Source organism: Nannobrachium achirus (genome assembly GCF_963921795.1).
Source record: "Nannobrachium achirus genome assembly, chromosome: 9".
In the NCBI taxonomy this organism is placed as follows: Eukaryota; Metazoa; Chordata; class Actinopteri; order Myctophiformes; family Myctophidae; genus Nannobrachium; species Nannobrachium achirus.
In genome coordinates this window covers 38,171,803-38,197,150 of record NC_137818.1, presented here as the reverse complement: position 1 = coordinate 38,197,150, position 25,348 = coordinate 38,171,803, and the positions used below count along the sequence as shown (strand labels likewise).

The 25,348-nt window shown below is 43.8% G+C and overlaps 1 protein-coding gene across 3 annotated transcripts in view; it reads left to right on the top strand.

Moving 5' to 3' along the window:
• Positions 1-25,348, top strand: part of acap3a (ArfGAP with coiled-coil, ankyrin repeat and PH domains 3a) — a gene marked incomplete at its 3' end in the record, with an annotated part of 100,105 nt that overhangs the window by 25,466 nt on the left and 49,291 nt on the right. For all 3 annotated transcript variants that reach the window (XM_080733329.1, XM_080733327.1, XM_080733328.1), the window contains exon 2: positions 22,839-22,896. In XM_080733329.1, coding sequence (XP_080589455.1) covers positions 22,839-22,896 — 58 coding nt within the window. The remainder of the gene's footprint in view (positions 1-22,838; positions 22,897-25,348) is intronic.

Here is a 25,348-nt window from a genome sequence, read left to right as displayed (position 1 = left end):
AAACTTTTTTTTTCAAAAACTTTTTTTTTCAAAAACTATTTTTTCAAAAAACTTTTTTTTTCAAAAACTTTTTAAAACTTTTTTCAAAAAACTTTTTTTTTTCAAAAACTTTTTTTTTTTCAAAACCCTTTTTTTCAAAAAACTTTTTTTTTCAAAAACTTTTTTTTTTCAAAACACTTTCAAAAAACTTTTTTTTTCAAAAAACCCCACTAGATGCGCCCCTGAGCAAACAGAGGCCGTTTTGGTATTGCAGCTGGAGAGCCTCATTATAGTAGAGCTAGAACAAACAAAAAGAATGGTCAGAGTGTTTGTTGAGGGTTAAAACCTGTCTAAGACTCAATTTTGAGCATATATTTATACAAAAAATATAGTTTTAAAAGCATGGTGTAGGCCCTTTAACATGTGTGGTCAGAAAAGGTTACTGCAGGCTACAGACAGACAGACAGACACGGAGACACGGAGACAGACAGACAGACAGACAGACAGACCCACACACACGGCCACGTATAGGAGCGTTGTGACCACCGCTCAAAAAAACGTAAAAAAAAACCATTCTATGTCCGTGCAGCTCCTTCGTTTGTTTACAAGGAAACCCTATGGGCCGGGAGCTACGATTTGACGTCAGACCGGATATGGAAACCTAGATCCGGTCTAAACAGGAAATACGACCGGATACAGTTAGGGGGCGGGCCTAAAGTCTCCGAAACGGATATATACAGCGATCATACTTTTAATCGTTTCATAATGATTAAAGCGAATTAAATTTCCGGGAACGACGGGCATCACAGAGAGGTACAGCGGGAAATCTCCGGTTTCGACGAGGATCGCAGAGTATGAGTTAAGTGCTAGTTAAGAGCTATTTTTGTTTGTTTTGCTGGGGGATGCAAACAGACCTGCACCACATGATGTAACTTCCCTTAAACGCAGCATTATGCCACAACTTCCGTCACAAGTTCTCACAACGCACAGCACAGCTCTTGCCCAGAATGAAGTTTGGGTATCTTAGAACCTCGTAAATGGCCAGGGCTGGCACTGGCAGTCACCACAACCACCCAACCAGTGGCTTAAACAAGCGGTCTTTGTTTTGTTTTGTTTTTGCCTAGAAACAACTTCCTCCGGTCTCATCCTGTACGGTATCTCACTGGCCTCTTGAGAATTGTATGATGCTTCGCAACATCCTTATTAGAGAGGACTGACATACAGTCAGTGTATGACCCTCTATTTAGGCATGTGAGGACACTGCTGGGTCAGGTAGCAGTTAGGCCTGTCATTGTCACTTTAGTCTGTACTTTACTGAGTGCCCTTGGGGGAGTGTGGGCTTTGGCATGCAGCCTGGAAGTGCTGCATGGTGCATCATTGGGCACATGGTGAATTGTTCAGAGGACGTCTGTAAAATTTCAGTTTTTGAAATGAAGGACTACTTTGCTGTTGTTTTTTCAAGTGGATAGTGTACAATTTATTTAGATTTGACTGTTCTATTTTGTTTTCAGACTCACTGTATTACTTAAGTTAGCTCTCCACCGTACCAACATCTGCAGCCATCAAATGGGCCATGTGCTTCATGTGCACGCTGACGTGTGCTCTGTCCGCTACCGACAGCTACTGCCCGTCTGTGGTGGAGAGGGGGGAGAGAAAGGGGGTAAAGGCTCCATATAGAGAAGTAGACTTCTCGTCTGCTTCTGGTTCAGCAACATTTGCACTAGATTTCCTCTGACGCATGCGCAGTTGCGCACAATAAGGCATCGGCCGAACCATTTGCAATAGTTTGTGTGGTGTGGTGACCGGAACTTTTGGACACCTGAAAATCCGACATTGTCCGCAGTAAGGTGGAGACTGAGAGCCACCTTTGCATGTTTACTTTCTGAATAGAAAATAATCTGGTGTATGGCCCCTTCCTACCTGACAAGCCCCCCACTCCCCCACACCAGCTTGTGAAGCCTCCTCCCCACTTCCGTTTCATTTTTACAGTCGCGCACATTTATCCTAATATAAATAAAAATCATCTAAGCATACATAGCTTGCTGCTTATCAGAAATTATATTTTAAAATATAGTTTTGTGGACGGAAATGTCAATAGTTGTCTGGCTACGTGAGACTACCATACTCCCATCTTCCAGTCTTTTTACCAAGCAGTTCCTGCCTGAAAGACCCTCATATACCCCTCGAGCCCCTCGATACCTCCCCCACTCACACACCATACCACCCAACCCACCCATACCCCCCCCCCCCCCATATCTCCTCCTTCAATCTTCCATACCAAGTGAGCCATTGTCTCGCCACCTTAACAACCGTGCCCACAGGATGTGACCAGTCACATCAAAGTACGGCTCGCCTCCTAGTGGCCATAATCTGTGTCAGGAATTGAATGATTATGCAATTTGTATGTTAATTGAAACGTAGCCAGTTCAGTGCCCAGACCCATGAGCGATATTTATGCCAAGGTAAACTTTGGAGTCAATTGGTCCGTTGCACCCACAAACAAAATCCATGGCTTCCTGTTTAAAGTAGTGAGACGAGATGAGATGACCACTAGTTATTAATAATTGTATTAGAGCCCATAATTTGCAGGTTGATAGAGAAGCCTAAGCTAGCGCCCACCAAGTCCTCAGTTAGGAAATGTATAGTAACTGCAAGCTGTTGGTGGTCCTGCTGTATTCAATCTACTGAATGACTATTTGTGCGGGCGGATGGTAGTGTGTGTGTGTGTGGGTGTGTGTGGGTGTGGGTGTGGGTGTGTGTGGGGGGGGGGGGGGGGGAACTGTCTGCAAGTCTATTTGGCTATTACCTTGGAAACGGGGTTTGGTGAATGGCTAGTCTCTCAAGAACAGCCTCAGAGAACGCTACGCTACTGAGTCTGTCACACACCAAACTCACGGAAGGGATTTTGGGCGGTACCCAAGTCTGGTGACAGGCAGCGCTTTTGACCAATCAAACATAGTGGGCGGTATCTAATGTGTGCGTTGACTATGCATTCCCCCTCACGGGTGGAAACAAACCATCTTTCAACTGTACATATTCTTTGTGCAGCTAAATAAATCCCTCTGTAGTCTATATAGACAAGCGAATTGCTCCATTTAAATATTCATTGACCCACCCGGTTTTCCACACAATGTATGGGTTTCACATTGCCACTATTTGCACAATCAAAGAATGCTTTTGGAAATCGTTGTGCATAACAATAGAATTAAATGGAAGGAAGAATGGCCTACATTACAATAACGACTACATTTGTTAGTCTACACAGTAAAGTGCAGCAATATGCCTATATGAATTTAGATTTTAGTGTATTATTATTAGTATAGAGTAAATGTAAACGTTGCAACTTCTAGTCTAAAAGACTCATGTATTAAATTATTATATTATAAAACATACATTAATCAACTAGCCCTATTTTATTCCTAGACAGGCTATTTAAAAATAGCTGATCTACAAGCTCACAACAACGTCGCATTGTGGTTACATTCTGCACAATGGGTACTTTGAGTACTACTTTCTGCTTTTGCAATACTTTTATACTTTTACTCAAGGGCTACATTTTGAATACAAGACTTGTGCATGATACTTAAGTAAAGAATGCGAGTACTTTTCCCACTACATTGCCTAAGCACGCCAGTATTAGTAAAAGCACACATCACAGATAGATTTATAGAGTAATATAAGGCAACTGTAAATGTTTAAAAAGACGACCTGAAAAGTGAAAACCTGACGGCCGTATGCTAACACGCTAGCTTACTGCAGTTAGCCAGCCGGGAGAAAGTCTGGTAGGCGAGGTTAAAGCAGTTATACATTATCATAACATCCCATATTGATTTAAAACATCAATCCACTGTATTGCAACACACCATGACATCCGAGGCTATATAAACGTTTGCTTATTGTGGGTAAATTCGTTGTGTCTTGGTCACTGGTCTGCAGCAGATCCATCATTCATATAAATAAGTGAACCATTTCAATCTAAATGGGTTTCATATTGAAAGTGGCATTCTTTGATTTCACAAGCCATTGTTGACAGTTTGACACATTCCAACACAGCTTATTTAAATGCAGATTGCTTGTATGCTAATAGAGTCACAACTTCTCATTAGCTTTTCAGTCCATCATCATTCATGTAAGCTTTATAATTAGCTTCATACTAACATTAACATTAAATATTAACAGTACCATAGGCATACACATTAAGCAACATTATCTGTGCATAGAACGATACATTTGTTAATCAAACCAAATGTTTATTATACAGATAATCATACACATTGTAAACGTAGTATACAGTAGGCCTACATAAATGCAACATAACTTTAGGGTTTATTCTATAAACAATACGGCTAACCATCATCAAATAAAAGGGAAAAAATAGTCTGTTATTGCTAACACGCTAGCTTACTGCAGTTAGCCAGCCGGGAGAAAGCCTGGTAGGCGAGGTTAAAGCAGTTATACATTATCATAACATCCCATATTGATTTAAAACATCAATCCACTGTATTGCAACACACCATGACATCCGAGGCTATATAAACGTTTGCTTATTGTGGGTAAATTCGTTGTGTCTTGGTCACTGGTCTGCAGCAGATCATCAGCAGATCATCCAGCTTCATTCAGCGCAGCATATGGGGTAAAAACGATGGGGTCCTTGTTCCTTCTCACTGGGAAAGCAGGATAACAGGATCCAGGCGGCCAAACATGCCAAACATCTCGCCGTCGTCGCCGATCTATCAAGTACTTAAAACAAATGGGCTGAAGAGGTTTTAATGGTTCAATATTGTGTAACTGAGAAACACTTGTAAGCACGCTAGAAAACAGTTCCTCGTCCACAGTAGCATCTATGTTGCGTCGTTGTTGTTGTGGTTGTCTGTTGTGTAACTTGTGTTCCGTGTGTAGAGTAGCAGTTCCGCTATAGTAGTTTCGGGAGGGAACCAAACCAAGGGGCGGACCAGGCTTCAAAGCGGAACTAGTTTTAAAATTCGTTCTCAACCGGGGAATTCCATGTATCCCCGCCCCTTTCTATGTTGGTCCCAGAGTCAAAGGAAGAGAGGCCGACCGATAGGTGTCGCCCTTTCTTCTTTGACGATGGGTTCCCAGATTGGGTGAATGGCTGCCACTCAGCTGTTGGCTACACCCAAGTATTTGGCCCAGTAGGACACTGGAAGGGAAGGGGGAAGGGAAGAAAGAGACCATCCGCTCGCTGCAAGACTGAAAATATTGTCCAGCGCCTCAAAATTGTAACCTTGTGATGGATACAGCTTGGTCCCCGTTTGTACGACTCGTAGAGAACATGCAAGGGAATCAGCTCATCCGATGACAGCTTAATGCCCGGGCTCCTGGCATGCTGTAATTGAGGCATAAATGAGTAATTATTGCTGGAGCACACACATGTCATGGTCTGTGAGGCCATTAGTGCAGACGTGTGTTGAAGAACCGTGTGAGGCTTGTGCGGCAACAGCAGCACTCTCTCTTTGGGGTCTGCAGTAATGGGACCGCTGTTGATATAGCAGGGTCGGGGGGCTTCACTCTCAGAACAGTGGTGCCAATTTGAGTAAGAGGAGAACATGTAAGCTTTCAATTGGAAACAAAAGCCTGGGCTCGTGAAGCAACAGCATGGATTTTGAAGGCATTTCAGGAAGGGTATTTTGGGAGGCATTTGAACTGCTCCTGCACCTCCACCCTAAAAGCATTGGGGTCGGGTGACTCGTGTTACTACAGATGAATGGTTTAAGGCAGGCACTGCAATTTTAAGTTAATGGAATGTTGAAAAATGTATGGCGCCAACTGGATTATTGCAATTTATTTGGAAGATACCAACAAATAAGGCATAGTACTGTGTTTGAAATACGAGTCTCCCTCTTACACTCTGCAGGGTGGTAGAAGGATATATTTTGCGCGGGTCCAGCCAACTCTTACAAACAAAAATAGGGGGCATGTGCCTGACCCTGCATCAGCCTGTGTAGTGGGCCAGCCTTCTCACCAGAGGAGGAGAGAGGAGAGCTGGACAGGGCTTGGGCATTAGAAGCCATGCATGCCATGCAGCTAAGAATAAACCAGGAAGGTCTGCTGCTGCTCAGTAGAGCTGAAGGGAACATGGCATGCTCAGGAACCACCCCCTCCAATCACCCATTCAGCCTCACTATATTCGACCTCATTTAAGGCACATATAAAGCAATCAATATTCTAACAAAATGCTGTCATGCCATGTCACAATGGGGACCTCAGGCAATTTAGTAAATTAAGCTTTAGTTTACACTACTGATTTTGCAGTGTGGTCTCCCAAACCGCTCCCTCTCTCCCTTATCGATGGAATCCTGCTTGCTGGTTGTTAAATTTAGCTAAGATTAAAGGTATATTGAGCAGGAAGAGAACAGGGAAGAGATGGACCAGGGAAGAGATGGACCTTCCGAGACCGAGCCTCAAGGCCTGGGGAGCTACCTAGGCTATACCAGTTGGACTACATCCTAGTGAGGCAAAAGTGGAGGAATTCCATCCTGAACGCTGAGCCATACAGCACGTTCAGCTCTGTAGGCTCTGACCACCGTGTGGTCTCCATGAGGGTACGACTGAGCCTCAGGGTCCCCAAGCCAAGCCCCAAGATTCGGCATGACTGGAAGGCATTCACGACCAATCCGGGCCTCCAAACCAGGTACTCGGAGGAAGTCAGGAAGCGCTTTCGGCAGCTGGATAGGGGAGAGGAGCCCAGCCGTGAATATGGGAGATTCATCACAGCGAATGAGGAGGCGACCAGACTGTGCGTGCCAGTGCTGAACAGAGTAAGAGCACCACCACGGTCCAGACACCCGAAGGTTGTAGCAGCACGAGGCAGGATGGAGGAAGCACGACTCAACTTTGAGCGTGAACCAACAGAGGAGGGTCGCGAGACACTGAACGAGGCCAAACAGTCTCTCTTCAGCACCTACGACGCCATCAAAGGGGAAGAAGTGATGGAAAGTGTGCGAAGAGTGCAGGCAGCGCAAGGTGAAAGGCAATACGGGGAGGCCTGGAAGGTAATAAATGAGATGACAGGGCGGAAGAGGGCCAAGGAGGGCCAGGTGGAGGGACACAGTCCAGAGGAGAGGGTGGCAACATGGTTCGACCACTTCCAGAGGCTCCTGGGAACATCAGTGGAAGAGGGAGAGGAGGAAAATATACCGACAGTCCTCCAGGGCCTGAACATCGACGATGGACCCTTCACAATCAGCGAGCTCGCCAGGGCAAAATCCACCCTAAGAGAGGGAAAGAGTGCTGGGCCGGATGGCATACCCCCAGAGGTCTTGAAGAACTGCGACCTAGACAACCTCATCCTAGACTTTTGCAACAATGCTCTACAGCACAACAAGCAACCTGAAATATGGTCTCTGTCTAATATCATCCCGGTGCCTAAAGCTGGAGACCTCTCAAAGCCAGACAACTACAGAGGCATCAGCCTGACATGTATCACTGCTAAGGTCTTCAACCGAATGATACTGAACAGGATACGGCATGCCATCGACCCTCACCTGAGAGAGAACCAAAATGGTTTTCGAGAGGAGAGAACAACCGTAGCACAGATCCTGGCATTAAGGAGATTAATAGAGGAGGTGAAAAAGAACAACCTAGCAGCTGTACTGTGCTTCATTGACTTCAAAAAGGCTTTTGATTCTATCCACAGAAGCAAGATGGTGAAGATCCTTGAGGCCTACAATGTCCCTCCCAACATTCTCCGGGCTATCGAGACCATGTACGCAAAAACAAGGGCCAAAGTGGTGACCCCAGATGGCAGCAGTGAGGTGTTTGACATCCGAGCTGGGGTAATGCAAGGAGACACCCTAGCCCCCTACCTCTTCATCATAGTTCTAGATTATGCGCTCAGGAAAGCCATAGGGGGACGGGAACAAGAGCTTGGCTTCACGCTAACACCAAGGAGGTCAAGACGGCATCCCGCAGTAGTTCTGACAGACCTGGACTATGCGGACGACATCAGCCTGCTCTCCGACAGCATGGAACAAGCACAAGAACTCCTGAACAGGGTGGAGATAGAGTGTGCCAAAGTTGGTCTCAGGCTAAACGCTAAGAAAACTGAGGTTATCACCTATAACCTACCTGATCACTCACCTCTGACAACAACAGAAGGAGCTGTGTTGAAGGAAGTCAAGGACTTCAAGTACCTGGGCGCATGGGTCGACTCAACTGAGAAAGACCTTAAAGTAAGGAAGGCACTCGCTTGGAGGGCCCTGAACGGCATGAACAGTGTATGGAACTCTAACCTCCCCCGCCAAATCAAACTTAGCTTCTTCTTTGCAACGGTGGAGTCTGTTCTCCTCTATGGCAGTGAATGCTGGACCCTGAAGCCAACCCTGCAGAAGTCTCTAGACGGGTGCTACACTAGAATGTTGCGTGCAGTACTCAACATCAACAGGAGTGCACATGTTACAAACGAGAGCCTGTATGAGGGAATACCAAAGGTAAGCGAGAAAATTGCCACCAGAAGAATGAGACTAGCAGGACACTGCCAAAGACACCAGGAGCTTCCAGCCAGCAAATTGGTACTGTGGGAGCCAACACACGGGCACCGGCCGCGAGGACGTCCCACAAAAACATACGTGGACATACTCAAGGAAGACGTAGGGACACAGAACACCAATGAGCTGGCCAGATGTATGGAGAACCGAGATGACTGGAAACAACGATGGAGGGCTCGTCTGAGGACGACCTAGATAGAGCAGTGTGAGACAGAGCAAAGAGCGGATTAAAATGGAACAGCTCACTGATTACAGAGGGATCACTTGAAGGGAGCATCCAGGCTGAGCTACAGCTGTTCTCATTATTTGTATGCTGGCGCAGCGCAGGAACTGAGGGACAGCAATGCAACGGCCTTGCTCATTGGTTCCCATCCCACACTGGAACTCCCACCTCTTGCAGGTTCAGTTGGTGCAGCACAGCTGGCGGGTGGCTTTGGGAGCCCATGGCGGCTTGTGTTTTTAGGGGTCAGTACCTTGCAGAGCGTGGGCCCGGTGTTGACTGCGTATCCTCGGCCTCCCACCTGCTCCTTACCCATACACAGGCCACCACCGGGCCACTCTGCCTGGGTTGGGTTTTGGGTCTCCCAAAACACAAGCCCTCTGGGGCATCTGTGCTCAGCTGCAATCACTCTCAGCCATCAAGCTCACAGAGAAGCAGATGAGAGATGGAAATGAGGGGCTGAGAGCGCTCATACTGCAGCATGCAAATAATGCTGCTACACCTTTTCCAATGAAGCTGCTCTCTCTCTGTCTGTCTGTCTGTCTGTCTCTCTCACTCTCTCTCTCTTTGTGCACAGTCATATCCTTTTTTTTTGTTATCAATTATTTTTATTTTCCATAACATAAAATTAGAGACATACATATGAATAGAACAAGAAAAAGTAAAACATTAATCAAAAGAAAAATGCAATTAACAGACAAACACAAACAATAGCAAAACAAGAAAAGGAAAAGAAAACCCACCCACCCCCTTTCCCCGGACCAACACGGAATGTACAATAGTGCATGCCTGTGCTAGGCTGTTACCACTATATAGTGATTTCTTGAATCATAGCCTTAAGCTTATCTGCAATGTCCGACCACATATTAATGTTTTCTTCTTTTGCTCCGTGTAACCTTGCTATCGACTGCTCTAAATATACTATATCTAGAAAGGTTAAGGCCCACTGGCGAAACGTTAACGTATGAGGAGGTTTCCACCGCGTAGCTACCATCTTCTTCGCCGCCGTTAATCCAGCAAAGAAGATGCGCTTGCGTATATTGTTTAGTTGCAACTGTGAGACGTCATTTAATAAAAATAAAGAAGGAGAAGATATGATATTAATACTAAAAATAGTTGAAAGTTTTGAGGCAACCATATTCCAGAATGACGACACATTTGGGCATTCCCAAACCATGTGAAGGAAGGTACCAATACTATTTGAGGCGCAGAGAGTGCAGTTGGGATTATTCAAAATCCTCATAGCACATAGTCTGCGGGGAGTTAAATAAGTCCGATGAACAAAATTTAAATGAATTTGTTGATGGTCTGGATTTCTAGAAGATAGCCTAATGTTAGACCACACTGTGTCCCAACAAAAGTCAGGGTCCAAATTTGGTACATCATTCCTCCAAACAGTATCAACAGATAGGGGCCCATAACTACAGTCTAATAAAAAACCATAGAGGGTGGAAACCAAACCTCTTGTTCTGTTACCATCACAGATAAACTCATGGAAGGGGTGCAATCTAAGGGGAGCTTGCCATGGGACCCCATAGGTCCTCATGGACAATCTCAGTTGGAAGTAGAAAAAAAGGGTATTTCCAGGCAGATTGAAGATGTCACACAAATCTCGAAAAGGTCGTAAACCATTTCTATCAAATAAGTCCCCTAATGTACGAATCCCCTTAGCCCTCCACCTTGGAAAGCGAATGGGGCGATCCTCGATTAAAAGTCTTTGATTATTGAACACTGGGGAAAATAAGTTCCATTTACAATCAATCTTACACATCTTTTCAGCTGCTCTCCATACTGCCACTAAATGAGAAATGATAGGTCCAAAGCGAACTTTGCATTGATGTGTAGTTATGTTTGAATAGATAAGATCTCTCAATTCAACAGGCTGCACTAAACTCTCCTCAAGCTCTCTCCAAGAAACCTTATTTGCTGGGTTAAACCAATTTAAAAGGGGGCGGAGCGTGAAGGCCCAATAATAAAATTTAAAGTTGGGCAATGAAAGGCCGCCATCATCTCTAGCACGCTGTAATAGAGAAAGTTTAAGACGAGGGCGTTTCCCTTTCCACACAAACTTAGATATCGAAGAGTGAAGCTTATTCCAGTATTGCGGCGGTGGTGGCAAAGGGAGCATAGAGCTTACAAAGTTAACCCTAGGAAGAACATTCATCTTTATGATTGAAACTCGAGCTTGGAGAGAGTTGGGCAAAGATGACCATCTATCTAAATCAAGACAAATCTTATTTAGAGTGTCACCATAGTTGTTCTTAACAATAGCCTGAAGAGAGGGGAAAATATCTATGCCAAGATATTTGAATTGGCTTACTACTGGGATTATGGGCGGCAGGATAGCAGATCTCATCTGATCATTTAGAGGTAGAAGGGCTGACTTCGTCCAATTAATTTTGTAGCCGGAAATGGAACTGAACTGATCAAAGATTTGAAGGACGTGAGTAATTGACTGTGGTGCATTCTCAATGAACAGTAGAATATCGTCAGCATATAGGGAAATGCGATGCTGTGTGTTGTTAATCGAAACAGGAGTAATATCTGCAGACTGACGCACTGTCTGAGCCAAGGGTTCGAGTGAAAGTGCGAAAAGGAGAGGACTAAGGGGACAACCCTGCCTCGAAGATCTGCCAATCGTGAATAGCGGCGAACAGATCTTACCGGTTAGGACCATCGCTGACGGATTAGAATAAAGTACTTTAACAAAATGTATGAATGAAGCACCAAATCCCATTTTATCTAGTACAGCCCACAGGTAAGACCATTCCAGACGATCAAATGCCTTCAACGCATCGAGCGACAACACTGCGGCGGGGGTCCTCAGCTCCTTAGCCCTATCGATGATATGCAATAGTCGTCTAGCATTATCAGAGGCTAGTCTAGTTCCTATGAAACCTGTCTGATCACAGTGTACTAAGGTGGTCATAAAACCCTGCAAGCGACGCGCAAGCACCTTAGCAAAAACTTTTAGATCAGAATTCAAAAGTGAAAGCGGTCTATAGCTTGCGCAATCTGTGGGATCCTTGTTCTTCTTCAACAATAATGATATAATAGCTACATTCACATCCCTGGAGAAAGAGCCACTTTCAATTGCATATCGAAACATGTCTAGCATCAGCTGACCTAGATCTTCCCAAAAGATGGCATAAAGTTCAGGGGGTATCCCATCCAAACCAGGCGACTTGCCCCTACGCATTGCGAGCACAGCTTCCTGTAATTCCGCCAGATGGAGCGGTCTATCTAAGGCTTCCGCATCCGCCTCGCTAAGGGTTGGTAACTGTATGTTGGATAAAAAATTATTGCATACTGCATCATCGTGAATGACCTCGGAGGTGTAGAGCTCATCATAAAAAGCACGAAACGTGGCATTGACCTCTTTGGGTTCTGTAACCATGGCTCCCGTTGTTGATTTGACACTAACAATATCAGCAAAATGCTCATTGGATCTAAGACGTAAAGCCAGTAAGTGACTGGGTCTTGCACTATTAAAATAGTAGTTTTGCCTTGTGCGTTTCATTTGAAATTCTGAGCGGCGCTTGAGAATGGAGTTAATTTCTTTCTTAACTAGCTCCCTCTGAGTTGCTGTACTAACATCAAAGTTATTTTGGAGAGAATTATCCAAAGTAGAAAACCGAGATTCCAATTCCACCAGTTTGGCTGACCTTAATTTTCTCTGAGTGGACGCATAGAGGGTTGTATTACTCCTGATAAAGCCTTTAATTGCATCCCAAAGAATTCTGGGATCCTCAACTGAGCCTGTATTGATATTTATAAATTCACGCAAACCAGTTTGAAACTGAGCTACAAATGCCGCATCGCGCAGCAGTGTGGTGTTAAACCGCCATCTAGGAGCTCTATCTATAACCTGTTTCAGTGAAGCAACACACAGCACCGCCTTGTGATCCGAGAGTGACATTGGGAGCAACTCTACCTTGGCAATTTTATGAAACAAGCTAACAGGGGCAAAAACGTAATCGATCCTAGAGAATGAAGCATGCCTACCCGACAGAAAAGAAAAATCTCTAACCGTTGGGTTCATTAAACGCCAGATGTCGAGTAAGCCAGTTGAGTTTGCCCAAGCACGTAGTTCTGCAGACGCTAGTGCTTGTTCTCTGCTTTCTACCCCAGTGGATCTATCTAGGTTATGTTGCCATGTTGCATTGAAGTCAGCACCAACAATGATTTTGAAATCCGTCAGTTCCAATAAGGTTTTAGTTAGTAATTTGTAAAACTCTTTGTCTAAAACATTTGGAGCATACACAGAGACTAGTGCTAGCATTTTACCCTCCAAGCGGATTTTAGCAACAGCTATCCTCCCGTCACTGTCAGACCAATCACCCAAAGAATCCAACCTAAGGTTACGTCTAGCCAATATGGCTACTCCCTTGGTTTTGGAAGAAGCAGCTGAAAAGGCTAAAACACGATAATGTTTATTAGCCAATCGGTTGGAATGCTCTTTTAAAAGATGAGACTCCTGTATAAATGCAAAGTCAATTGATTTAGATCGCAAAACCCCCAAAATGCTGGTTCGCTTATGCGGTATATTCGCTCCCCTTACATTGAAACTTAGAAATTTATATTCTGTCATAATTGTGGTTCAAACCATACGCACAGCAAGCACAGTAGAACATTTTAGAATTTCCTAGTTGGTCCCTCACAACAAACCTCCCCAACAGAAAAACAAAACAACCCCAAAAGGAACAGAAAGGAAAAAGCAACATCAAACGAACATAAAAAAACACATAACATTGAAGCTTGAGGGGGAAAACCCCATTAGCATCAGAGTGCACAAAAACAGTTCCCCACCCCATCAACCTATTAGTCAACCTTCATTTCACTCTGTCAGAGAGTGCAAACAAGTAACTGCCCAAAAGTAACCATACATTGCCCTCTGGTGGTTATGTAAATATATAACAGATCACCAAAGTAAAAACAACAACAACAAAAAAGTGCCTTCTTGTGGCTGAATAGCTCTCAAACATTCCATCAGCTCAAATTATGATCAATCTCCCCACTTCATATCACTTAAATAAATGAGAATGGTATGTTAACATTTCTAGTAAAGAAGGGGGAGAGAAAAAAGAAAAGAATAAAGGGAAGAAAAAAAAAAAATTGAGGGGACTATAACAACTGTAATAATAATAATCAGTCCAGCATTAGGCCCACTTAGAATGTGATAAAGCCCTATAAGCCACGCTAATGCAAATAACCAAACACTTGTGACAGATAAGTGGAAATAAGGCTGTCACCACGACAAGGCACTAATATAATATTAATAATAAAAATAAATAAAAAAGGAAATCAGTGTATATGGTATAAAAATATATGCACTTACATATGTAGTTAGAAATAGAAATTAAAAGCACATCCGGGGGGCCATATGCAGCAAAGCACACACAGTGTTAATGCATACTGCGCCACATACAGCCCCCCCATGCATCCATGCATACAAACCACAATTACTAATTAGAAGGGGGAAAAAAAGGAAAGAAAAGAAAAGTCTGTATACATAAGTATTTACATAAAACACAGTTATGTATGATCAGGAAACCATATACAACACAGCACACATAATGCATACTGCGCCATATACAGCTCCCTGTACATGCCCAAAAGGCCAGTGCAAACTTAGATAAATGTCAATCATATTAGTTAAGTCTGTTTCCGTCTTAAACAGTAAACTACCATACTTCAAACAGTGAACCTACCCAATCACGACTACAAAATAAATATCCCAATACAGAGCTCCCCTCTCCCCCCATCAAGAAATTAACATTTTAACAAGTAAATTAACATTTTAACAAGTAAAGTAGGTAAATAACTACCCCCCCCCCCCCCCCCCCCAGACAGCGGATCCACAAGCACGTAGAGCCAACGCGCCACGAGATCGTACATCCGCCAGCTATTGAGATTAGAAAAAAAAGGAAAAAAAAGAACGAGTCAATGAGCCAGGGAGAGAGAGAGAGAGAGAGAGAGAGAGAGAGAGAGAGAGGAGAAGCAGAGATAGGTAGAGAGACATAGAGAAAGGGCGGGAGAGCGAGTGGTCTCTGGAACCGCGGAGCCTTCACAATTTAGACCATATTATTTATATCTGTTTCACCTTAAACAGTAGGCTACATTACTCAATACAAAGGCCAAAGCCCAGTCTCGCCCTCCTACCCGAAAAAGTAGCGTTTTAGGCGGCATAAACGAACCATAAACTAACAACCAACATAGCCGCCATTACCTAACAGAAAGAGAGAGAGAGAGAGAGAGAGAGAGAGAGAGAGAGAAAGACACACACACACACACACACACACACACACAAACACACAGCGAGAGAGAGAGCCAGAGAGAGAGAGAGAGAGAGAGAGAGAGAGAGAGAGAGGGAAAGCCGAGATAGATAGAGAGACATAGAGGGAAGACGATAGAGAGAGCAGGCTCCGTCCGAACCGCGACACGGAACACGTTAGACAAAGCTTAACAGAGAGAGATAAAACCCTCTAGACCTATATAGTAAGCAGCACAACGCTCAATAAGAGCAAAGAAAAGGAATACAATAATAACAAGAACAATGTCCATTATATTCAAACAAAAAAGACAATGAATTATGCTTATAGCTTTAGCAGCCCTAAATCCTCTCTCCTTGCGGTAACCTAAATTAAAACGAGTAACACCCATCTGCTTACAGATCTTGTTAAAAAATAAAACAAATAAAATAGGTATTATGAAACGAAACACTTGAAAACACAACGTCAAGTCAGATGATGAGTCCAAAACAATAAGTAGGCTTACATTAACAACTCACCCTTTGGGGAGGAGGAGGAGGAGAGAGTGAGGAAAGAAAGACGCTGCGTAAAAGTCATCTCCAAAGTCCCAGCCAGCTTACCAACAGTCCATTAAAGGCAAAAGGATATCACATCGGCAGAATGTGTTTGAAAGCACGCGATCACGAAAGCAAAAGTGTCCCTGGTAAAAGTTAGTTCTCTGTAACTGTCGTCTCATCATCCTGCGTAGCTAGAGTCTCGTCCGCAGCACCTGGAGTCTTGAACTTATCCTTGCAAAAGGCCAGAGCTTCCTTGGGTGAGTTGAAAGTAGAAGTCGCCTCATCCACGGTTATCCAGAATTTGCTCGGGTGCCTTATTCCGTATTTAACCCCTTCCGCGGTGATGGAACGTAGGAATTCCTTTACTGGCCCGAAAGCTGCCCTTCTCTTTGATGTTTCAGCAGACCAGTCGGGGAAAATATACACCTTTTTGCCATTGTATGTCAGTTGGCCTGCTTTCCTGGAGAGCTGGAGTATGCGTTCCTTTACCCGGAAAAAATGGATCCTTGCCAGGAAAGCCCTTGGCTTATCAGAACGTGGATTGCCGGTCCGATGAGCACGATCCACCTCCGGGGGGGAGTCGGGAAACTCGTCGGGGAATGTTTTCTGCAAAAAAGACTGGATAAAGGCCACTGGGTCAGCCTTTTCTAGCCCAGGAGAGATCCCAATCACTCTTATGTTGTTCCTACGACTCCGGTCTTCTGCTATGACGAGCTTCTCCTCCAGATTAGCACATCTTCTCTCCAATTCAGTGATACACATCTGCAAACTGTCCATGGAGGAACCAAAGTTCTCAATGGCCTCCCCATGTTCAGCCACGGTCGTGTTCAGCGTGGCGACTGCAGGACGCAGCTCCTTTCCGAAGTCATCAATCTTCTTCAGTAATTTCTTCTCCAAGCCAAGCATCATGGGTTGAATAAAACCATCCATAAACTCTTTCAGTGATTCCTTGAGGACCTCGCGCAGCATGCTCTTTGTAACCGGAGCGTCAGCGTCGCCCTGCATTGCGCCGGCCATGTTGTCGGCGTTTGCGGTCGGAGACCTGGTACTCCTCGACCTCGTGTTAATCGTATTCGGCATGAAACACGAAACAACTGCAAAAACAGACGCTCACCAGTGTTTTGGGCGTTTAAAGTCTCAAAAGAACTATAAAGGCAGTAAAAAATGGGCTTAAAAAATGTGAAAACTATGCACCTCCACAGAGCTCAACAAACGCGTCCTACTCGGTCGCCATCTTGTCGGAACTCCTGCACAGTCATATCCTGTCTTAATTTAGCTCTGATAGGCTGTAAAGAATGGAATTTCTTACACATTTTATTACACTCTCAGAGTTAAATGAACAGTGAGGATTTGACTGCGTGCGGTCGGCCACCATGTGAATTTAGTTAAGATGCGAGGTGGCTTGTGAACGAAGAGGAACATGTCGTGTGCATGCGTTCCTCTCAGGGAGCGTTGCTGTAGTAAACAGCACCTCGGTCCTTCCCTCTCTGGACGCCCTGTCAGCACGTTGACGGGCCACAAACCAGCCTGAGCCCTGCTTGCACAGCACAATCTACGCATTTATTGTGCTTTTTTAACACCGCTGTGGTCCTCGAAGGGCAATGTTCCATGTCAGAAATAAACCCCCAAAACGATCCCAGATTAATCCCAAAGACAAGCCGCTGCATGTGGGTTTCAGTCTGCCCTAACCGGTTCTGAACGCCTGCTGTGAGGTGTGATGTTTCACCAGTCTACCTGCATTATAAGCTCTGTACGTCGAGGGTCTTCAACAGGAGGTCCGGGACCCCTAGGGGGTCCTCAGAGTTACTACAGGGGGTCCTCCAAATCTTCCAATCCTTTTTATATTAACAACTTGAACCCTAGTGTCCATATTCTGAGAACTGTAGCCAAAAATAGCAGATCTACAAGCTCTACAACTTGTTTTCGACAAAGAGGTTTGGTGTAGAGGGGAAAAAGAGCAGACTAAGTACAGAGTAAAAGGTCAAGTTTATTAGGTAATGACGGCTCAAGTGGTTAAATATCTGAAAACACAAATTTACATGAATCCAAAATACTATGATGATTGCGCTGTCAAACGATGAAACTATATGGAATCTACAAAAAGGTTGTGGGGGGTCCCTGCTTCATCTCTCTCTGAACTAAGGGGTCCTTGGCCTGAAACGTTGAAGACCCCTGCTGTACGTTGTTGAGTTTTGCTGGTCAATCAGGGACGCCTCTTACTTTTCTTTGTGAAGGAGATTTGAACCAGTTTTTACTGCCACTGTGTGACACTAGTCTATTGATGGGTTCTTTAATGGCGCCTGTTCAATTGATCAGTCCTTATGGGGGCTGTCACATCCTTTCAGTGGCCTTGTTGTGTGAATCGTGTTATTATCTAAGTGGCCACTCCGCTGTGTGTGGCGTGAGTTAGGGTCAACATGCAAGCCCGGGGACCACTGACTGCGGCCCACTTAATGGAGGGTTGCCATAGCTACATGCCTGGGGGTTGTCTATGTGGTCCATTATTAGAGGCATGTGCATTGAGGTGGGGAGACCCCCAGGGGTCCGACAGGAGCAGCTGTCCTGCAAGCCAGCCCCCCTGACCCTCCCGTCCCCCCACCCCCCTACCGTACACTAGGGAGACACATCTGGCAAGCCAGGGGCTCAGAAGGCCGTCGACCAGAAGGCTCATTGAAGCCTGAGCTGGCTTCACTTGTGGAGGAACCGCTCTGTTGAGAGATGGGCTTCAAATGTACTCTAGGGCAGTGGTTCTCAACCTTTTCAGCCCGCGACCCCCAAAATAATCATATTTTAACTGGGGACCCCCCACCCTGACAAGCACTAAGAGTTGAGGCATTAGATTTTGTATAACATGGTTCTATTGTGAAAATAGCAGATCTACATGCTCACAACGCCTCGCAACGCGAGGCGTTGTGAGCATGTAGATCGGCTATTTTCACAATTTCTGCCTCTAATATTTGACAATTTGGCCAGTGTTTAATTTGTCATTTTAGAAGTATTAAAAAGTCCTTAAATTGTCTTTTTAGAAATGTGTAGAGACTAGATAGATCATACCCTCTCTACACTTAAACTTTATGTTGGTTTGTTTACTGTTGAGTGAGAAAACAACATTACACATTAAGTTAATCATCTGGGGACCCCCCAAAATAATTTGGGGACCCCCCTGGGGGTCCCGACCCACAGGTTGAGAACCACTGCTCTAGGGATGGGACGATAAGTGATATTATCGTTTATCGTGATAAAAAACACTCACGATAATCGTATCATGGAGATTTAATTGTGGGCTCGCCTGGAAGGCGAGCACACGTATGTTATCTTCATTATTTATTTATAGCTATATGTGTATCTCCTCAAAACTTTGGCGCGCTTCATCTCTTAAACGCTTACACCTTTCAACACCATTCAAATTTTTATGTGTTCAGCTTACTGAGGACACGTGTGCTTGTACTTTTGGTTTTGAAATGTTTTGTAGTATAAATATAAAAAAATAAAAATGTTTAACTTTAAGCACCCAATGCATTTCCAATGGGTTTAGTAGAGTGGAGAGAAGGATAATAGACCCATGTTTATGTTAAGGCGCTGTGGCTGCAGTGTTCACACTTCAGATATGCTATCTATATCATTGCGTTCACACAGGTCTGCTCTCTGATTTGATCCAAATGTCTAAGCTGTGTGATGTATAAAACTATAGTTATAGTTAAAACTATAAATAAATGTCCCTCTCCACTCTACTGATTACACAGCTGTGATCAAGAATCAAGTCCGGGCGATGGGATGTAAATCCCATAGCCATATATCCTAGAGCCCGCAGGGACAGTCAGCCATATTAGTGGTTGTTGTTGGTTGTCAGGGAGATATCAAAACCAATGCATTTCCAAGTCAGATCCACAAACACAATAAAAGCCATGCTCCACTCCTCAGTCTGGAGTGGCCACATAGAAGAACGCCTTGGTTATAGACATAGTGGAGGACAGATGTGATCTGGGATTGTTAGCCTACAGTATATGCACTCAATATACTCCACTACAGTTGGAGTCCATTTGACAGTTGCTGGTTCCCAAACACAGAATCAAAAATGTAGATCTAGAACACATAGAATATGTACAGTACAGTAAGGTTCAGTAGAGTACAGTAAAAGTACAGTAAGGTTCAGTAGAGTACAGTAAAGTACAGTAAGGTACAGAAAGGTACAGTACAGAAAGGTACAGTAGAGTACAGTACAGTAAGGTACAGTAAAGTACAATACAGTACAGTAAGGTACAGTAGAGTACAGTAAAGTACAATAAAGTACAGTAAAGTAGAATAAAGTACAGTAAGGTACAGTGGAGTACAGTAGAGTACAGTAAAGTACAGTATAGTAAGGTACAGTAGAGTACAGTACAGTAAGGTACAGTACGGTACAGTAGAGTACAGTATAGTATAGTACAGTAAGGTACAGTACAGTACAGTAAGGTACAGTAGAGTACAGTATAGTATAGTACAGTAAGGTACAGTACAGTACAGTAAGGTACAGTAGAGTACAGTACAGTAAGGTACAGTAGAGTACAGTAAAGTACAGTAAGTTACAGTAGAATACAGTAAAGTACAGTACAGTAGAGTACAGTAAAGTACAGTAAGTTACAGTACAGTACAGTACAGTACAGTACAGTAAGGTGCAGTACAGTATAGTAAGGTACAGTACAATACTGTAAGGTACTGTACCTTACAGTACCTTAAAGTATCCTATTTGTTGGGTTGGAATCGAGCCCACACTGTTTCGAAGGAACAGTATTTCTAGTTTATCTTGATATCGTCCTCCGTCATGCACTGGGATCAGTTCACCTATATTTGCCGAGCTGCATATCCACTTAAACCCTCTATAATATCAACAGGGGGTCATACGTACTTGTGATGCGTTGGGAGCTTGTAGATCTGCAATTTTTTGGCAAATGTTCCCCCTCAGGATGATGGATTTTGATTATCGCGGTAATATTGTAAATCACGATTTCTTTTGTCACGATAATCGTGATATGACATTTTCACATCGTCCCATCCCTAATGTACTCAGAGCAGAAGCCTTAAATCTGATTGTACTTGCATTAACCAGCCCAAATTCCAAAATAAACCAAATAAACCCTATTCCAAAAATAAATAAAATTGCCAATCTACAAGCTCCATGTACAATCTACAAGCTTATAATTCTATAAACATTATATATATTTCTTTTGGGAGGGAGGCTTTTTTTTTGTTGTTCTCAATTTGTATTTATTAAAATGTATTATTTATCTTTTGTGCCTATAAAATTACATTCCCAACATAGGGATGCCAGGTAAACCGGGGTTGAAGAGGGGATATCTGCCTTGTGGTTTGGCTTTTGCATGTTAATCACATCAACCCATTAGCAGGTAGAATCAATTCTCATTAAAAAGTGTAAGTGCTTGTCAGGATATAATAAATCAAGTATAACTGGACCATCACTGGCATGCCAATGGATGCAGGTGAAACGTGTGAAGGGAGTGAGCCTCCTCAAACAGCTGTCTCTCTCTCGACTCCGCATTATCACATAATAATTTGGAAAAGCGATGTTTCTAAGAAAAGCACATCATTGAAACCCTTATGAGTGGGCTATTATAGCCTCTGCAGTATTAGCACTGGGCGTGGTGAGCAGGAGGAGGGTGTGTCCTGGAGGAGATCAGTTGAGGTTACAATAACACACGTGCGAGGAATAATAATAATATGGTATCGCTTAGTTAGGTAATGTATGTTTCCAGTCCTCTTTATTTTTGGCAGATATTTCTCTCCCTAATGTGTGTGTGTGTGTGTGTGTGTTATTTTCCATTTTGATGGAGGCAGTGAGAGTAGAGGCTGTGGGGGTGGAGAGGCAGCACGTGCCTGCCGTCCTTCCTCCCCCTGAGCATGCTGCAGCCCAGCCAAGCAAGCTAATCCACCCAAGGCCAAGGGATATGGTGAAGAGAGAGAGAGACAGTCAGATGGAGAGAGCGACCAAGAGAAAGAGAGAGTGAGAGAGAGAGAGAGAGAGAGAGAGAGAGAGAGCGAGAGACAGTAAGAGAGATGAGGGGATACATACTGTGGCATCCAGCCACTCGTGGTCGATAATACAGTACAGATATTCCTTTTACAAAGCTGCTGTGTGAGGCTGTAGTCTTAATTTACAGCCAGACCCCCCCTCCCCCCTCTCTCTCCCTCTAATAAAAAGAACATTTATTTTAAATGTGGGTTTGTGTTTAACAGATAGCTCGTTAGAGTACATAAGCAGTCTAATCAGTGGAAACCTCTACTGTGCTGAAGTGGTGAATCAAGACCATAATATACTCTACCACAGAGAGGCGGGGAGCGGAGACTGGAGTTTGGGCAGCAGATAGTGATAGCAAGCAGCAGCAAGGAGAATAACAATCCTTCGCCTCTGACCATAGCTCCATATATCGTCACTGTTGGGCAGAAACCTTGTATCTCCAAGTTTCAAATTTGTATATTTCTTCGCAAAGTAAAGCACTGCTTCATCACACAAGGCCGTCGCACAAAAGTAGTGAAAACAGCTGATCTACAAGCACACAACGCCTTGCGGTGCAAGGCGTTGTGTGCTTGTAGATCGGCTGTTTTCACTAGTTTAGATCATTTCAAAAATGATAAATACAAAATAAGGTTTCCACCCGACAATGGCGATATAAACCCACTCTCTCATTGACATGAAGCTGTCAGATGAGCATTGGGAGAAACCGCCCTACAGCTGTGGCCTCTGAGGAATGATGTTTGGGTAGACGTCAGCCAGCCGGTTAGCCCACTCCTGGCTGTAAATCATCCTCTCTGCCCAGGGACCTCCAGATGTGGTTGGGTGTGGTAGTGGTGTTGGTTTTGATATTGGTGTGGGCAGCGGTGGGCAGGTGCGTTGAGGTTTTGGTCTGTGACGGTAAAAGTCACATTGATTCCTCACACTGGGTTGTGTATTTGTGTGACTGTGCTGAGCTGCTAGCCTGCTCCTGGGCTGGTAAGGTGGTGTCCAAGTCACTTAAGGGCACTCCCTCAGCAGTATACTACACCCCAAACTTCTGCCCTTTACGCTCGAACATGTGTGGGTTTTGGCTCTCCGGAACAGCCCTCTGACAAGCTTCGATTTATGGAACACCATCCGCATACTGTCTGAGGACATGGAGAAATCAGAAGCAGATTGCGGAATGGCAGTGCTTTCCAGTGAGAGACTTCTGTAAATATATATAAAAAAAAGAAGACGTAGAGATTGATAATGGTTTCGATTCCAATTAGGACAGGAGTATCAACTGGTTATTTAAGTGTTCACTCCAACATTTCCTTATGTCTCCCCCTCCAGGGCAAATATCGATGAGGTGGAGACGGAGGTTGTGGAAATTGAAGCAAAGCTCGATAAGGTAAGTGCACTGTTCTCTGTGAACATCTTTTTTTGCCAAACTCAATGCCAAACTTTACATAATCAAAACCAGATCAAACACACACCACTTGTTAAGTTATAGTAGCCTACTAGCCTTCAAGCGACGCAAAACACATGGCTTTCCATAAGGGAGAGCTACTGTTTGTACAACTGGATTTTGTTTTGACAGAAGGTACAGTAAAGTATCAGTGCAGGCCTAATGAAAGCTTCTTGTGAAATTAATATATTACAAATATAATCTATTCTTGGATTATTGTCAGCTGTACATTACAGTACATGCTCCATAAGGAATAACATTAGAAATTGGTATTGCAGGATTAAAGGATGAAGGCTATGAAAGTGCAACACTGCTGTCTAATTGGACGGGTTTACAAACAAAGTGATTAACACACAAACATCCACTCTTTTGCGGCAGGCTTTTCAAGGCTTTGATTAATCCTAGTAGTAGCTCTGGATCAATAGCTGCCTTTTTCCTTTTTTGGCGATACTTGCACATGAAATCTATGTATAGCAAATAAAGATATGCTATACATACACATCAACTAGAGAAAGGGCCATATACATCTCATTGCCAACACTGTTCTGCAATGCTTATCCAGCTAATAGAACGCAGTAAAATCTTCAGTGTTAAATTCACTCAGAGAGTGACCAACTGTACCCTTTACAGATCCATGTGGTTACTTACATTCATGCAGATGAGTTACGAATGAATACATTAAGACTGTGGATTTTACTTAACTTTGTTAACTTAACCGCTGAAGGGGGTACGACATGTAATCATTCTCACGCATAGCCAGAGATGACATTGCTAGAATGCATTCAAACTATCTATCAAAGCATCCGGTTACCCCTAAACGACGGGACCAGATGCTTGGCCTCTAATGCTAATGTCACAAGTCCATCTGTTCCTTTTGACCTTGAGTTACAGTATGTGTCTGTGAGAGGAAGGATTAATCAGTCACTCTGCTCTTCATTCACTGTCATCATTTTTCGGAAACCGCTCTATTATGGTTCCTTTGAGCGATCACCATGAAATAGCGGAATTGTTCTGGTCTGGACACTAAATTGACATTGTGATTGTGGCCTGGCATCCATCACATATTCTTCTCTTGAGAGACAATAACTGCAAAATATAGTGTTTACATGCTATGTTTTATAAAGTTACCATAGGTAGACTATGTTCAACAAACAATGTAGCAATAGCATATTGATTGAACAATATGTGCTGTTCTGGGAGTGATTTGGGGTTGTTTTCGGAACACTGCATGAAAGACGCTAATCCAATTACAGGGTTTGAAAATTAGATTATGTGCGGGAAAGAAAATCAGAACAAGGAACTTATTGAGCCAGTGATGCATACTGTGCTTACAGTATATATTCACCCTGGCACTCTCATTGCAAGCAAATCCTGTTCCTACAACTGTTATGTTACTATTTTTTATCAGTGTGATGTGATATAACATCAATTTATTTCAGGACGGCTTAAAGAAATCTCTGCCTTTTCATGTAGTGACCACAGAAATGACAGGACAGGACACTTTCTTGCTGTTGTAAAGAGAATGTTGTAAAGTTCATAGAATGAACTACTGTACAATGCCAACCAATAATTTGTTACACGCTTTATAGAACATTTTATTTGGAAAATTGTCTGGAAAAAGTCTAGATGCTGTAAATATTAGAAAAAGACATATATTTATATGCTAATCATCATCTAATATGAACTCAACCCTTCCCAACCTAAGATCATCTTGTGGTCCATCTGTGGGTCTCGACCCCCAGCTTGAGATGCTGTGACCATAACCTTGTCATGTGTGCAATGTGTGTACATGAATGTACAGTGCATTCCTTGAATGGGGTTTTTATGCTCTAGCTCAACAGTGGAAACTGAGTCAATGTTTTATTGCTTACACACACACACACACACACACACACACACACACACACACACACACACACACACACACACACACACACACACACACACACACAGGCATTACAGTAGCGTGACCCCAACTGCTGAAGCACTAATCCACTATATCTGCTTGTCTTCTCCCTGCATGAGCAAACAGGTGGGATTCCCCACTGTCCCTTCCCAGCTCATTTCTCAGCCCTGTTGGGCTCCTTTTGGGAATTAGAGAGAGGGACAAGGTTGCTCAAGTCTGCTTAGCAGCTGGTAGGAAGTGGGACTTTGCTGGTGAAGAGGGTATTGAGGAACAGAGAGGGTCTGGCTTGAGAACACAGAGAGAGAGAGAAAGAGAGGGAAAGAGCGAAGGGGGAAAATCCTCTCAGGATTGGAGAAGCAAAAGAAAGGATATTAGGGAAACAGGCTACGGCACACATAACAATTTCAGTGGTCAGAAGTTAACCCTTCTGACAAGTCCTTTGTTACTGTAAAGTCTCTCATGGTTTATTTGCACCAGAAATAAAGGCAT